Raw genomic sequence first — 16,284 nt, 5'->3', positions numbered from 1 at the left:
TCTAATTCTCATTGATGTCAGCATATAACTGTTAATATTCTCCAAGGTGAACAAAATTTTAGTGCATCAACTAAAACAATTTTGAATAGCGTCTTCGTTTCCTACGGTTGCTGCTGTAACAAAATACCACAGTCTGATCGAGTCGAAGAGCAGAAATGTATCGCCTCACAGCTCTGGAAGCCAGAAGTCCAAGACTAAGGTGTCAGCAGGGCCGTGTTCCTTCTGAAGGCTCTAGGGCAGAATCTGTGCTGGGCCTCCTTCTAGTTCCCGGTGGTCCCTTGACTCGGGGCAATGGAACTCCAACCTTCACGTGGCGCTCTCCTGCGTGGGCATCTGTCTACGTGTCCAGATTTCCCCTTTTTATAAGGATATCAGTCATATTGGATGAAGGTCCACCCTCGCGACCTCATATTAACCCAATTATCTGCAAATAACCCCATTTCCAAGGAAGGTCACGTTGACAGGGCCTGGGGGTTAGGACCCCAGCATCCTTTATGGGGACTCAGTTCAACCCGTAACACAGACCTTCATGGACAACATTTTGAGAAGCAGAGCTTAATTAATTAATCAATCTATCATCGGCCATTCTCCAGAAAGTTCTGGCATATTTTAACAAACTACATATAACCTGTGGCGTTAGACGAACACATACCTGAGGAAGTGAGGGTGAAGAGAAAACGAGAGTAGAGAAAACACGATGAAGCCAGGGGGTGAACAAATGGGTACGTGAGGGCGGTACAGTTGTGGCTCTGAGCTTCCGTGGCAAAGAATTGTGGATGCATATAAAAAATGTATGTCACTGGGCCATCTGATCAAAGTCAGATCACCCGCCGTCTCTGGTATTTGGTTCTTAGAGCGATTTGTCCCATCGACTCCCCGAAAGAGGACCCTGTCTGAGGTAATGGAATCTTCATTTTGAACAGATTTGGAGCTCAGCCTGTCAAATACATTTGGCCCCTACATAAGCCACATTGGAAGAAAGGAAAGTTGAAAACCGTGGCATTGTCCCCACCCTCGCACTGGGATTACGGTGGAGCCACTTTTCACACGGGGATTATGTTCTGAAGGTCAGAAGTGCAGGTGGCCAAAGAAACCCTTGGAAATCTGTCAGACTGATGCTGAAGGGCAGCGTGTATGTGTATGTATGTAGACAACCCCAGAGCATCGTCTCTCCTCCAGGGTGGGAACCATCCCAGCTCCTTGGCTGAGCCCCAGATGAAGCAGTTGGCTCTGTCTAGGGTCTGGGTTGCAGTGAAACTGTGTTTTTATTTATTTTTTATTGATTTATTTATTAAAAAAATTTTTTTATGCTTGTTTATTTTTGAGAGAGAGAGATAGAGAGTGAATGGGGGAGGGGCAGAGAGAGAGGGAGACACAGAATCCGAAGCAGGGTCTGGACTCTGAGCGGTCAGCACAGAGCCCGATGCGGGGCTCGAACCCACAAACTGTGAGATCGTGACCTGAGCCCAGGTCGGATGCTTAATCAACTGAGTCACCCAGGCACCCTGAAAATGTGTGTTTTTAGACTCTGGCATTGTGCTCAGGGTGCTGGGTGTTCACATCCCCAGAGGCACAAGGAACCTGAGACTTCCTGACAAGACAGTGACATCAAACCATCTCACCCCTTCCAGGCACAATCTGGACTGCTTATATGCTTTGTATTTGTGGGGCGGGCTTTTGAGGGTCACGCACAAATCAGCCTCTTTATATCTCCATGGTGAATGGAACCTTTAATCACCGCATTGTCTCTTTTTCAATCTAGTGATGCTCTTTGCCCTAAAGCCCACCAACTTTCTTTTGGTCAGTGTTTACATGGTGTATCTTCTTTCCTCCTTTGCTTTGAAATCTCTCCTTCCTTATGTTGAAGTTTGTCTCTCATAAGCAGCATGTAATTGGGTTTTATTTTTATCCTCTAACAATCTACGTGTTTTAATGGGCACATTTAGTCCATTTACATTTAATGTAATTGCTGATATACTTGAGTTTAAATCTACTATCGTATTGTTTGCTTTTTATTGGCTCTGCCTGTTTTATGTTCCTCTCTCTCTCCTTTCTTGCCCTCTTTTGAGCTGATTACTTTCTGTTATTCCTCCTTTCTCTCTCTATTAGCTTGTTAGTTATACATTCTTTTATTATCCTTCCAGTCATCACCTGAGATTGGGACACGCATTCTTGACTTATCTGAGTCTAAATTAGCAAGTTTACCACTTCTCACTCAGTGAAAGGACCTTACAACTCTGTAACTCCATTTATTCCCCTCCCAACTTAAATGCTATTATTGTCATGCTGTTTAATTCTGTCTAGATTTTAAACCTCACTAGGTGACGGCATCGTCATTATTATCACTATTATTCTTAATTTTACACAGTAGTGATCTGGACTGCCCATGTTGTTAACCTTTCTGTGCCCTTCCATCCTGGCTTTTGCCAGGTCACCCTGACTCTCAGGCTGTGACCCCAAGTCTGTCACCAGCTCCGCTCAGCCTCCCAGCTAGCAGCGGCTCACTCAAGAGTCAACAGCTCCTTGTGGGTTCACCTCTCTGGGTTTCCTTCTCCTGCCTTCTTTTGGCCCTGTTCATTCACATGTAGTCCTTCACAGCCCTGTTCATTCTCCACGCCTTCCAACAAATGTCTTTTTTTTCAACCAGGTTTGTGTAACACTTGGGCCAGCTTTTCTAGCTGTGCTCTAAGGAAGAGTTGGGTCCGGATGAACGTCACCAGAAGTACAACCTATTGCCTGTACTCTTTGTAGAGTTATTTCCCCCCTTGCCCCTTTTCTTTTGGCCAAGGTCATAAAATTAAATTTGTGTCAATTAAATGTGCGTATGATGCATGAGAGCTTATTCCCCTCTGTCACTGTAACTGTCCTGGTTCTAATGAAGGGACCTCATGTCCTGTGTTACTCCCATCTCTACCCAGGAGACTTCCAGAGACCTGTTGTCCTATTGAGGGGGAAAGAACATTAGTCTTTAATGCACAAAGTTTACTGTCAAGGTTGTCAGAATGCTCTAGGGAAGTGATATATCTGAACCACTTTTCTCAGACAAGCTGCCAACCGTAGAAATAAAGTAACACCCTCAGTGTGATTGAATTAGAGGACCCTGACAGCCCCGTACTTAGCATTTCTGTCAGGTACCAGCAGCAGAAAGACCACTCTGCCGAAGTCCAGAGTCTTACAGTTAGTAGTTGGTCCGTGTTCATTATTAATAGCAAGTGACAGAAATCCAAACTGGCTAAAGCAACAAAGGAAAATGTATTGCTCACAGACCTGGAGAGTCCAGGACTATAGATTCGGCGTCAGGCATGGTGGGATCTAGGTGCCCGGATGATATCACCAGGAAGCTGTCTCTTCATCACTTAGCTCCTCTCTCCTCCAGTCCAGCAGGGTCTCAAACTTGGAATGTGCATCAGAATTCTTTGCCAAGCAAATGAAAACACGGATTGTTGGACCCAGCCCCAGTTTCTGCTTCGGTGCATCTTGGAGCCTAAGTATTTTGATCCCGTAACAAGTTCCGATGATGCTGAGGTTACCGATCCAGGGATCACACTTTGAGAACCACATCTCTAGTCTCAGGCATGGCCCACGGATGGCCCCCAGGGCCTCTAGGCTCTCTTTTTGCTGGCCCAGCAGCCCTAGAGAAAGGAACTGCTCCTTTGCTAATAATTCAGCAGAGCCCAGGAACCAGCTCTCCCCTGAACGGATCTCCAATCTCCGTGGTCACAGGGAAAGGCTGGGCGAGGAGCAGGGTCAGATCCGTCCAAAGTCTGTAGCCTGAGAAGAGAGGGGAAGGGCTGGTTCCCCCAAAGAAAACATGGGCGCTGTGATGGTGTTCCCCTTACAGGAAAGACAAAAGCAAACTGCTCTTCATTTCATGTGCAAATTAAGCACCAAGGACATTTTGCTAAAGATGCTCCAGAGGCAGGGCGTGGAGCAGAGGGCTGTGATGATCCCGGAGGAAGGAGCGGAGTCACGTAGTCAGGGTGGCGCGGGGAGCCCTCATCGCCTTCCTCGGAAACCACGTGCATTCCCGGGGCTGAGAAAAGAGACGGCAGTAACATGATGAGTGTTCGAGTCACAGACAGCACCTGCCCACGGAGAGGCCCGGAGACAGAAGAACACAGGCCTTGACAAGCCATGTGTATCAGCTATTTATAGCCGCCCAACAAACAACCCCAAAATACGGTGGCCTGAAACAACAGCCCTTTTTTGCTCAGACAGGCTGGGCGGCTCCAGAGGGAGCTGGTGGCCACCTGGGCTGGATGGTCCCTTGCGTGACAGAGCATGGGTGGGGGAGGGGCAGAGAGAGAGAGAGACACAGAATCCGAAGCAGGTTCCAGGCTCTGAGCGGCCAGCACCGAGCCCGACGCGGGGCTCGAACTCGCGGACCGTGAGATCATGCCCTGAGCCGAAGTCGGACGCTTGACCGACTGAGCCACCCGGGCGCCCCCGTGTAAGTGCTTTTTGCAGACTCTGCTTGGTCTTGACTGTCCAGTGATCTGTTGGCCAAAGAAAGTCACCAAGCTGAGCCCAGCTGGAGAAATAGACTCCACCCCTCGGTGAGTGACGTTGCATCGGGGGGCCAGGGAGGGGAGGAGGTGGCGGACACTGGTCACAGCCTCTTAGGCCATGGGAAGCGTGTGGCCTGGTGAGGCTGTGCTGTCGTCAGCTGCATGGAGGGTTGAGTACTCAGGTGTAGACCATTGTGCGGGTGTAGCCCCCCCTTCCCACCTGCCAGTTGAATTTTAGAGGCGAGTGTGGGCATCTCAGGATGTTATTTTGTTTTATTTTTTTTAATGCTTATTTGCTATTTTTGAGAGAGAAAAAGAGAGAGCACAGGGGAGGGACAGAGAGAGAGGGAGACGGAAGATCCAAAGAAGGCTATGCACTGACAGCAGAGACTGATGTGGGGCTCGAACTCACGAACTGTGAGATCATGACCTGAGCCAAAGTCCAGCGCTTAGCCAACTAAGCCACCCGGGGTCTCAGGATTTTAGGGATGAGTGTGGGCATCTCAGGACAAAACAGGGCTAAGTCAGCTGTTTCCCTGGACCTTTTGCCACGCAAGTAAGTGCACAGTCTCCAAGCTGATGGTCATGTGACCATAGGGAGTAGGGGTGCCCCGTAGAACCCAGAGGGCTTATAACCCGTCTAAAGGGGGCCCCACTACCCAACTCCAGCATATGATCCCCACATGGGAATGCCGTCTGGTCAGAGGTTCCCAGATCATAGGATTTTATTTTAATGTTTATTTATTTAGAGAGAGAGAGATAGTGAGTGGGGGAGGGGCAGAGACCGAGGGAGACGGAGAACCCCAAGCAGGCTCTGCAGCTGTCAGTGTAGAGCCTGATGTAGGTCTTGAACCCCCAAACCATGAGATCATGACCTGAGCCAAAACCAGGTCGGATGCTTAACTGACGGAACCACCCAGGCACCCTGTGTTCCTATGATTTTTCAAGAAACTCCAGGAATTCTAATTATCAGGTGGATTTCCTCTTTAAAAAAAAAAAGAAAAAAAAAAAGCTTAGCATCTATTTCCAATTAAAAAAAAAATGGTAAAAGTCACACAACACACATCTGCAGGTGGTTTTGGCCTGTGGGCTGCTGGCTTATGATCTTTACAATAGACCCTTGTTATTCTCAGATGTAGTATCTTGCCGTTCCAGTGGATTCCCAGGTGACCTTAAAGGTCCCACACATGCGGTAAGGGACAATTTTGCAGAGACTCTGACTTTGAGTTTTTTGGAGTCCCGGCTGGCAGATGGGAGCAAGTTACCTGGCTTGTGAGTCCACCGGGAGCCCCGCACCCCCCTGTCTTCTTTTGTGACATGTGTTGTATTCACGGTAAACCTCCCATGTTGATATGCTCTTTGTTTCTCTGTAAGAGAGAAAAAAAGGCAAATTTCGGTGAAGGGGAGAGAAAGTGAAGTGACCAGAAGAGGGATGGTTTTCCACCAGAAAAGAGCAGTGTGGGATAAATTAAAATGTGCAATTTGGTTCCTGCTGGTGGCACAAATTTATTGTGTGAATAAATCTGCCATTCTCTAGGTGTGTGATGAAAATAAATCCACCCCCCCCGTGGGGTTCAGGCTGGTGCGAAGCTGGCTCACCCAAGTGAGCGATGAGAGCGTCAAAACGAGTTAAAAGGTGGTCGCCTCGTGTGTCGGGAGGAAATGCACCGTAAACACAAGCTGGTCAGCAGAAATGGGGTTCAGGAGGACGCCGGCACCGTGTGCAGACGTCTCTCGGAAACCACGGGCGGGGAAAGCTCTGGTAACGGAGCTGCAGGGTTGACCTTCACTCGGGAAGAGGGTGATTTCATTTTTCAAAGCGTCTTCTTAGCATAATAGGACTCAGAGGGCACAGGCAGCCGGAGATGATCCTGTTGCCAGGGGAGCATTCCCTCCCCAGTGAAATTCGCTTGGGGCAGAAGCGTTTGTGTAGGCAGAACTGGACCCCACTGGAAGAACACGCCGTCCTCGATATCCTTTTCCAAGAAGAGGCGAGCACAGGGGTGCAGCGACCGAGGACAGAGGGTTAGACTCGGGTGCACCGTTCCTCCCCAGCCCCAGACCACTGAGGCACGAGAGGACGGGCCACCTGCGCACGTAAAGACAGTAACAAGGCAGGGGCACCACACAGCTCCTTGTAGACCGACTTTATAAGCGCTCCGCGCAGGAAATGGAGAAGGAGCTTTTGTTCTGCTGGTCTTGGTGCTGCCTGAGCCTTCCACCAACGTGGGGGTTCGCACCCCCACTGTTAGAGCCTGGGCACACTTGTCTCTTATTTATAGACCTTGGTCCCTTATTTATAGAATCCTCTAGAGCATCTGAAGGGGCCTTGAATTTTTTAGCTCTGCTGCACTGCAGCTGATGGAGGAAACAGCATTGCTTTGATGCTATTCGCAAACACCGAGACCGACAAGGTCTGGGGTCGAAAGGACTTTCCATACGTTCCTTTGACAAAAATCATCGTGCCAGTCACCCGGGTTGTAGCTTGAGGCCTGTTGGGCTGACATGGCCTCGGGGCTGCATGAGAACCCAACCCCCAAGCCCAGCCCACCTCAGGGCCTTGGCACCTGCTGTTCCCCGGCCAGGAGCAACCCCCCTCCCTCCCTCCACTATAGGGGTATTCACAGGGCTCACTGCCCTTAGGTCTCCACTCAGATGTGGCCTTCCCTCACCAAGTGCCTCAAATAGTGTCCACTCCCTCTATCCTCTCCAGCCTTTACCCTGCCACTTGTCCCCCACCTGCCGGTAGGTCCACGGTGCACCTGCGTGATCCGTGTCTGTCCCTGCCCCACGACTGTGGGCTCTGAGTCAGGGCCGTGCTGTTCTACCAGAGCAGCGTGTCATTCCACAGCCTAGCGAAGGTCGAGAGCCTGCGTCATTCATGCGTTTGCCTTGCGGGAACCCATTTCCGCTTCAGCCACCCTTGGGGCGACCGTGTGGATTTTTCAGTTCTAGCTTCGGTGTAGCTCAAGACCGAGTCCCATCCCCCCAGCTGCTTCCAGGACCTGAGCCCCGCGAGGCCCCCTGCATCCCCCCAAGGGGGCATTTCCACACCCCCATCAAGGATCCCCACCCCCATCAGCATGTTAAGCCCTAGCTGCTACCAGCCCTTGCGTTCTTTCTGCTCGGTGTTTGGGTCGCTGAGAAGAAGGGCAACCAGGGGAGACCATAAAGCAGCCTTGACTGGGGTGAGCAGAATCCCGGGTCACTTATCCGGCAGCCCCTTACCTTCCTGTCCTGAGGAGCGGCGTCGGGGCAATGATGAGGGGACAGTACACCAAAGTCAGAAAATGACCCACTTGCTGTTTATAGCCCAGGCCGGCCATCTGCAGCCACGCGAGGTTCCTTTGCGTGCTCTTGACCCTCGTGGGAGAGCAGCTTGGACTTGTCGTGGCCTTGGGGTAGGCCAGCCCCTTGGGTTCTGTTGGCCTTCATAAGGTTTCTTAAAAACCAGGCTACGTCATGAACAGGTAAAATTCAGGGGATTTCACATAGATTTCTGATTCTAGCTTTTCTTGGGGGGAAAAAAAAGGCAACGCTAAGAGTGTAGACCTACATGGGGGCGCCTGGGTGGCTCAGTCGGTCCAGTGTCCAACCTCAGCTCAGGTCATGATCTCACGGTCTGTGGGTTTGAGCCCCGCGTCGGGCTCTGTGCTGACAGCTCAGAGTCTGGAGCCTGCTTCGGATTCGGTGTCTCCTCTCTCTGCCCCTCCCCCGCTCACTCTCTGTCTCTGTCTCTCTCTCTAAAAAATAAGTAAACATTAAAACATTTAAAAAAAGGAGTGTAGCCCTATGTGGCAGGTGCTGGCTGGAGCTGGGCTGTGGCCCCCGGCCCAGGGCATTCAAATTCACAGCCACTCCCTGGGTGCCTGTGGAAACTGATACTGTTCATGTTAGTTTAGCTTTTCCATAAAAACCCACGGCCTCCCATCAACCCAGTGCCCGGCCGTCCTGGAAGGCAGCCCAGCAGAGCTGCTGGGTTTCCGTGCCTCTCCTCCCGGTGCCATTCTGGATGTCGCTTCCGGAACTCTCCTTCAGACCCCACGTTCTGTGACACAACATAGCAGAAGGGTCACGCGCTCCAACAGGAACCCCCAGTGCTCCACCCGGATGGCTTACCGAGGTCGTAAAGACGGATGGATGCTATTTTCTGCATCCCAAGAGGTCGTACCTGTGAATGCCCACTTGGTTATCTTCGACATCACTTAAATGATGCGGTCCAGTCGCTGCTGTTGAATTCACATCTGTCTCCAGCACGGTGCGTTCGCGCAACCCGACGGCTCCGCTCCGATGCCAGAATCACATCTTGGACCCAATCTGTCCGAACCTGAGCCCCTGCTCTCTGCTCCCAAACCTGCTCCACCCACAGCCTTCCCAGCTCAACTGTTCCTCTCCCCCAGCCACATCGCTGGGTCCTGTCTTTACTGTGTCCGCGGGATCTGAGCAGCCTGTGTCCCGCCTCCGCCACTGCCTGGTCTCCCTGCTGTCACCTCCACCTCCATTCAGTCTGTCCCCCGCTCAGCGCCTAAGTCAGGTCAAGCACTCCCTTGCCCTAGAACCTGCAGTGGCTCCCCATTTCACTCAGAGCAAGGCCCTGAGTGACCTGGCCCCACCCACCCCCACTTAGGCCTCCTGAACCCGTTTCCCCGGCTGCACCTTGGTGCTCCAGTAACAAAGCACACGCAGATCTCACCTCACTGGTGCCTGGAGCACAGCACCACCCTCCAGCCCCACTCTGTTGCGCTTTGCCTGTTTTTCCACAGCATTTTCTGACGTCTAACACTCTGTTCCGTTTCTTATTCCCCGGCTTGTTGTCTTACTATACAAGGGCGAGGTTCTTGATCTGTCTGGTCACTGCTGTGTCCCCAGTGCCAAGGACAGAGCCTGACACAGCGGCACTCAATAAATATTTGCCAAGGGGATGAAATTCAATAGGTAGAAGCATCTTTAAGCATTCCAATAGAAACATCTTGAGTTCTGTTTTTAAATGGAGATTTTGTTTGTTTGTTTGTTTGATATTGAAAGGGTCCACACGTAAGTGACTGGGAGGATGTCATGGGGACTCGGTTGTGTCCATTACCTGACCTTGGCAATCATGAATTGGTGGCCAGTGTCATTTCGTCTACATCCCCAGCCACTGCCCAGATGATTAGGAAGCAAGTTCAGGCCATCATCTCATTCCAACTGCAGATAGTTGAGTATGTGTTTCTTTTTACGCTCCATAGTACTTGTTAGGTGGGTATCCCGGAATCTATTTCATCCGGCCAGTCTCACGGGGTGCTGTTAGCATGTTGCTTTACGCTGTGTGAAGCTGATTGTCCTTTCCTCGGAACTTCTGGAATCGACCCCAGCTTTGCAATACTTTTTTCTTCGACTAGGATGTACATTCTTTGCAATTCTTGTTACCCGTGGAAAAACAAGACAGAATAAAGCAAAACACTCCAAAATGCCCGTCTGTCTCCAAGATAGCATATGTTCTCGCTTATAGGTACTTTGTGCGAGGGTTAATTTTTTTTTTTTTTTTTACAACTTTTACTTAGGTGCGATTTCACTCTTAAAGTTGCAAGGATGTACAAACGACACTCCATATATCCTCCAACCCGACTCACCGGTTGTTAACATTTTGTCCCAGTTAATTCACTGATTGATTGATCGGTTGATTTGATTTTTTTTTTTTCTCTTAGTAAGCTCTAGGCCCGTCGTGGGGCTTGGATTCACGACTAGTGTCTCAAGAGTTGCAGGCTCTTCCTACCGAGCCAGCCAGGCACCCCTTGTCCTAGTTGATTTATATTTGTACTCTCTGTGCGTATGTGTGTGTGTGTGTGTGTGCTTTTTAACCATCTGAGATTGCCCCTTTTACCCCTGAACACCGCAGTGTGTAGCTCCTAAGACTAGGGGCATTCATTCATTTTACATTACCACAGTTACACTTAGGGAATTCTGAATAGTTAGCATTAATATAATACCGTTATCTAAACCTCAAACTGTACTGGGATTTCTCCCCTTGCTGCCATAATGTCCTTTATGGCAGTGTTTTCCCACCTGGGATCCAGTGCCAGGATCGCCACTGCCTTCTGTTGCCATGTCTGCCCAGTCTCCTTTAATTTGGAACAGCTCTCCAGGCTTTCTTTGTCTTTCGTGACCTTGACATTCTTGGAGAGTACAGACCAGTTGTTTTATAGAGTGCTTCTCAATTTGGGTCTAATAGATTTTTGAGCTGCACTCCGAGAATGCAATAACATAATATATATATATAAAGGAGCACCCCCTGTTTTCTGCCTGCAGGACCCGGGAGCCGACGAGAGAGACCCCTATCAGCAACCCGGAAACCCGTGCGCGAGGCTGAGGACCGAGAGGAAGATGCCTTGGCTGTGCTCAGGGCCATCCAGGTGGAGAACGAAGCCCTGCAGAGGGCGCTCCTCAGCAGAAAGGGGGAGGCCCCCAGCAGCCCGCTGCAGGTGCGTCTGGGGCGCAGGGGAAGGACCACACAGGAGGCTACTCAGGGACCCGGTGGTGTCTGAGCAGCATTTGCAAAGAGCAGGCGGTGAGGAGAGAGACGTTGTGGGCGTCCCTGACCTCAGACTAGCTGCTCGTCCGCTGCTGGATGCACAGTCGCTCACTGACCTACCCAAGTGCCCATTTCGTCACCTTCCTTCCATTCTTTGTTTATTTCCGAAGGCCAAAGGTGAATGCCTGTTTGCCTCTGATCCTTGCCGACCTCCCGGCAAGCCCTGGAAGCCTCAGCCCAGGGTTGCAAACTGGTGGCTGAGGGAAAGAATAGAGTAGACAAGAGCCCGGGCTTCTCCGGAAAGACCTCATTCCCCAGAGCGTGAGCCCCTCGGGCCTCCGCCGCCCTCAGCACCTCCTGTTGTCCTGCCCCTGACCCACTGCACCTGTTCAGGAGACCTCCATGGCCCTGCAGGGGTTTGGGTTGGTGCCCACTGCCTTCAGCTTCGAGCAAGAAGCAGGAAGCTACATGGTGGGGCGGAGTAGGGACCCTTCGGGAGCTGGAGGCTGTGGACACGCCCCCGAGCACACATGCTTTCTCAGAAGCCGAGAAACCGCCTCACCGGCCGAAGCCCTTTATCGTAGCTTGTCCTACTCGTTGCCCCCAGTAGGCCAGAAACAGGCAGGCCTGGTCTCATCGCCCCATTTCCTAGATGTGACTGATGGCACCCAGAGAGCAAGGTGGCTCACTCAGGTCACGTCTTTGGAAGGCGCAGAGGTATGCCTGCCCACAGGCCTGGGGCCCCGTCCACACCACCAGTTTCTCCCCAGGCTCTGTTAGGGGCTGCCCTCTGGGGCGTTCATCGAGCAGCACCCTACTGTCTGTCTTCCTCAAGCTCGGTCCTTTGCCTCTGACAACTTTTTTTAAAGTTTATTTATTTACTTTGTGTGTGTGAGAGAGCACGAGCAGAGCAGGGGCAGAGAGAGAGAGAGAGAGAGAGAGAGAATCCCAAGCAGGCTCTGCACCGTCAGCACAGAGCCCAACGCGGGGCTCGATCTCATGACCGTGAGATCATGACCTGAGCTGAAATCGAGAGTCGGGCATTCAACCGACTGAGCCACCCCGGGCCCCCCTGCCCCTGACATTTGTGTCTCTAGGATCTCGAGACAGCCCCCGTGCCTCTGTGCCCTCATCTATTAATGAGGAGTCAACAGCGCCTGGCTTTGTTGTGACCTCAGATCGTATGATTACCTCATTCCAGGACACGGAGGGACCACCAGCAAAATCGTGGACCAGTCTACTGAAGGGGAAGGAAGAGAGCGCTGAGGTTGGTGAAGGCCTGAGCACAGCAAACCCCGGTGCCCACTGTGCCCCACGGCACCCGGTGGCCTCCCCAGGGCTTTCCGCACGTGGTCCCAGCAGACACTCACTGTGTTCCCTGGGCAGCTGTCCTGCCCATTTCACAGATAGGGAGACTCGGGCTGGCACATCTTGCCCGAGGTTACGAGTGGAAGCCGGAATTCACCCAGGCCTGGGGACTCCAGCTCCTTGTTACGTTTTGGTTTCCCGACAAGACAACGCAAAAACAGATCTTAGTATCCTGAATAAATAAATAACGTCTGTATCTACTAGGTCACTCAGACCTATCTCAGCCAAGACAGCCCCTGCAAATAGACACAAGGGGGACCCATGAATTATTAATGGGACACCCAGAAACGTCTTTGTTAGATTGTGCACAGGTCTGTGCCCTGTGCTTAGAATACAGAGTGGCTAAATCAGGTCAGATTAGCCCCTGGCCTCGTGGAACTTCCAGAAAACAATCAAGTAAAGCCATAAATAAACAAGGTGCTTTCAGAGAAAGATGACAGTAAAAGATCATAGATGGTTGCTGCCTCCGAAAGTGTGGTCCAAGGGAGCCCCTGGGAAGGTGCCGTTTGAGCTGAGCCCCGTCTCTTAGGGAATGAGCCGACAACAGGGGACAGCAGTCCAGGTGGAAGCAACAGGAGACCCTCTGAAGTGGGAATGAGCCCAGCCTGACCCAGGAGCGGGAAGACAGAAGCCTGACTGGTGGGGGGAAGAGGGAACACAAGGGGGACACAAGAGGGTAGGGGGTAGAGAGTGAGGCCCAGAGGGGAGGAGAGAGAGCCCATGGGAGAGGGCGGTAGGCAGGGCAGGACGCCAGAGCACCATAGTGGTTTTCTTTATGCGTCCCTCCTGCTTGGTCTCTTATTTCCCGGTCGTCCTGAACCATTGCCAGCTGACATTTCTGACCAGTCAGCGGCCCTGCCCGCCGCACGGCCTAGGATTTCTGGATGACCTGACCACCCCCCACCCCCAACCCACTGAGCTGCCGGCGACTAAACTCACTTGCGGATAGAGAGCAGAGCACGTGTCTAGTTTAGATGACAAATGTAAGAGAAGGAGGATTAAAAATGAAAGGGCCCTAAGGATGTTACTGGAATGTTCCATGGAGTCTGGTTACTTTGTAGCAAACAGAGCAGAGGTATGGTTGAGATGGGGAAAGACTTTGAGGAGAGAAAATTTTTGCCTTAGCTGATTGAAGAGATTGCTTCCTGGGACCTCCCGGATCATAAGAAACTGACGGGTCTGTCTCTTTGCAAAGATCATGGCCCTGGGTGGAGGTGGGGCGGGGAGGGATCCTGGATCTAATCAGCCCAGGGAAAAGGCTATTATGCTCATTCCTGTTCCCTCCTCCTAATAAGCTTCTCCGTCCTCAGCCACTTCCTACCCCTGAGGCGACTGGCAGGACCAGCCCGCAGGAGCCGTGTAGGGCAACGGGGGGAACCACAGTCGTCCGTGAAGCCATTGACAGAATCGGCCTGCTGGGGAGCAGGTAGGTACCGAGCCTGCTTCCAAACACAGCCAAGAACCCCAAAAACCCTGTGTTTTTTCAGACCCCGTAAAACTGCTCCCTGACACTCTAGCCTCCCTCCCCCTCCAGCCCGAAAGCCCGGAACGGACTCGATGTGTTCCCGGCAAACGTGTCTACGCCTGTTGGATTTGGTCCAGCCCGGTGTAAGACTTCATCCTCCTCAGAAGCCTCCCCAGAAGTACGCCACGCAGCAGAGAGTGCTGGCCTGGGGGGTGGAGGGTGAGCGTGGCCCACAGCCCCGCTGCCCCGGCCGGCGTGTGGGGCTGCACGCGCCGTGGTCTATGCAGAAGGCCCGTGCCTGTCTGAGGGGCAAGGGGGGCTGAAATCCAGCTGGCGTGCTGGTCACTAAGCTGGGGCCCCCGCCGGGGACTGCAGCAGCCCGGAGAGGGACGAGGGCTTTTTCTCCACTGCACGAAAGAGGAATTTCCGGGCCAAGCTGTGCACCCTCCGGGTCTGTGTCCACCGCAGAGGAGTTTCCTTCCCCTGATTTGCAGAAAAACTCTGAACAGGCCATTCCAGCCATCGCTCTAGGAGTCTACAGACCCCAGAGCCTGGAAACCATGGCCATGCATCACTGTGGCCATAAGTAAGCCCTCACTGGTTCCCCTTGCGCCCACGGGCTGGTGCCAGAGGCGACCTCACACCTGATGCGGTCCTGTTTATAGGCAGCACACACACACCCCACCGGGAGCCGCTTTTTCCACCCTCAAGATCCTTGGTGCTCCGGGGTCTTGCGGCTCCGCAGCCTTAAACCGCACACGCGTGGGGTGCATTTGCAAACCACACTCTGCTGAGTTGGGAACGCCCGCATCCTCAGAAGCAAGAGGTACAAAGTCAGTCTCTAGGCCGGGAGTAGCAAACGTGTGTTTAGCAAAGGGCCACACAGCAAATGCCCTAGTGAGTAGGGCTTTTCACTTTTTGTTTGTTTGTTTGTCTTAACAACCCTTCAAAAGGTAAAAACCATTCTGAGCTCTCAGGCTGCGGACTGGATTCCACCCGCCTGCTGTCCTTTGCCAGCCCGCTGCTCCAGCCCCTGCCCAGCCGAGGGAGTCTGCGGGCTGCCTTGCCCCAATTTCCTCTTCTTTTATCACGAATTGTGTGCTTATGATAAAGGGGGGAAACAGCCTGTGTGCGCCTTTGAACCGCGTGCGGGGTGGGTACTCTCTTCTCAAACCGCCACTTCTTCTGAAATAGAAAAGCCAGTGCGGGGCCCTGACGGGCACGCTCTCTGTTGCATACCATCTGTTACCACCCGTTTGCTAAAACCAAATCACATTTCAGACAACAGCAAAGGCTTCTGAAAGTCCTCCAGGCCATCGAAAGCGACTCTGTCCGTCTCAGCAGGGCTGTTTCACCAACAGAGGAGCCAGTGCCGGATCCAGAGGTGAGATGCTCGGCTTCTGGGGGTTTCCAGATGCATCCGGCATCTCGCGCGAAAGGTCAGGGAGGAAGGGCCCCTTGGGACAATTATCTCTCTGCGGGGCAGGGGTGGGGGGGGATGGCTGCCACAGTGGTAAACTTCACCTCTCTCTGCCCAAGTCTCCATCCTCCTCCTGCCCAGCACCCAGATGTACATGTGATGGCACTAAATGTTGCAGGAGAGAGGAGCCTGTCCACACAAAAGGCAAAATATAAATAGCATGTAAACCCACAGGAAAATGTCCAACATCGCTGGTAATCCAGAAATGCAGATTCAGGGGCGCCTGGGTGGCTCAGTGGGTTAAGCATCTGATTTCAGCTCAGGTCATGATCTCACGGTTCATGAGTTCAAGGCCTGCATCGGGCTCTGTGCTGACAGGTCAGAGCCTGGAGCCTGCTTCGGATTCTGTGTCTCCCTCTCTTTATGCCCCTCTCCTACTTGCGCGCGCTCTCTCTCTCTCAAAATAAAATAAACATAAAAAATTTAAAAAGAAATGCAGATTCGAGCAACCTTAATGTCCTATTTGATATCTGAGTTTGCAGATTATTTTTGATGATAAGCTCTGGACTTGCAGGGTTACAGCAGGCTTACCCAGCTGGCAGCAATAGAAACGGGTGGAAGGAACTCTCTTGAAAAGCACAAAGACCGGGTTTAAGAAGAGCCGTAGAAATACTTATGTCCTCCCAGCCCAGCGATCCCGCTTCCCCACCCCCTCAGGAAATCACTCCACAGCGAGAAAAAGCTATAGGCGCAAAGATCTCTGTTGCAGAATGATTGGAAGTAGGGAAGAATGAGGAAAAAAAAAAAAAAGAACCAGAAATCACATAAATGTCTCATGATAACGGAGTTAATCGGGAAGGTATGATATATCGGCACAGAGCAGTAGTATAAAAGGAGGGGAATTACCGTTATGGAGGTTACGCAGAATGAAAATGTTAAGGATATAATAAGTTAACTGCAAAAGGTGATGTTCGTCTTCGTTGAGTCCAGCCTTTCTTGTAATTCTTCAGCACAG

At 51.9% G+C, this 16,284-nt stretch overlaps 1 protein-coding gene across 3 annotated transcripts in view; it reads left to right on the top strand.

Annotated features, from left to right (window-relative positions):
- The window catches only part of KATNIP (katanin interacting protein), a 192,178-nt gene that overhangs the window by 107,928 nt on the left and 67,966 nt on the right, over positions 1-16,284 (top strand). For all 3 annotated transcript variants that reach the window (XM_078440439.2, XM_078440440.2, XM_078440441.2), the window contains 4 exons: positions 10,794-10,966; positions 12,218-12,283; positions 13,695-13,810; positions 15,131-15,233. In XM_078440439.2, the coding sequence (XP_078296565.2) occupies positions 10,794-10,966; positions 12,218-12,283; positions 13,695-13,810; positions 15,131-15,233 (458 nt within the window). The remainder of the gene's footprint in view (positions 1-10,793; positions 10,967-12,217; positions 12,284-13,694; positions 13,811-15,130; positions 15,234-16,284) is intronic.

Source organism: Panthera onca, chromosome E3 (genome assembly GCF_046562875.1).
Source record: "Panthera onca isolate mPanOnc1 chromosome E3, mPanOnc1 haplotype 2, whole genome shotgun sequence".
Lineage (NCBI taxonomy): Eukaryota > Metazoa > Chordata > Mammalia > Carnivora > Felidae > Panthera > Panthera onca.
This window is presented reverse-complemented; position numbering and strand designations above follow the sequence as displayed.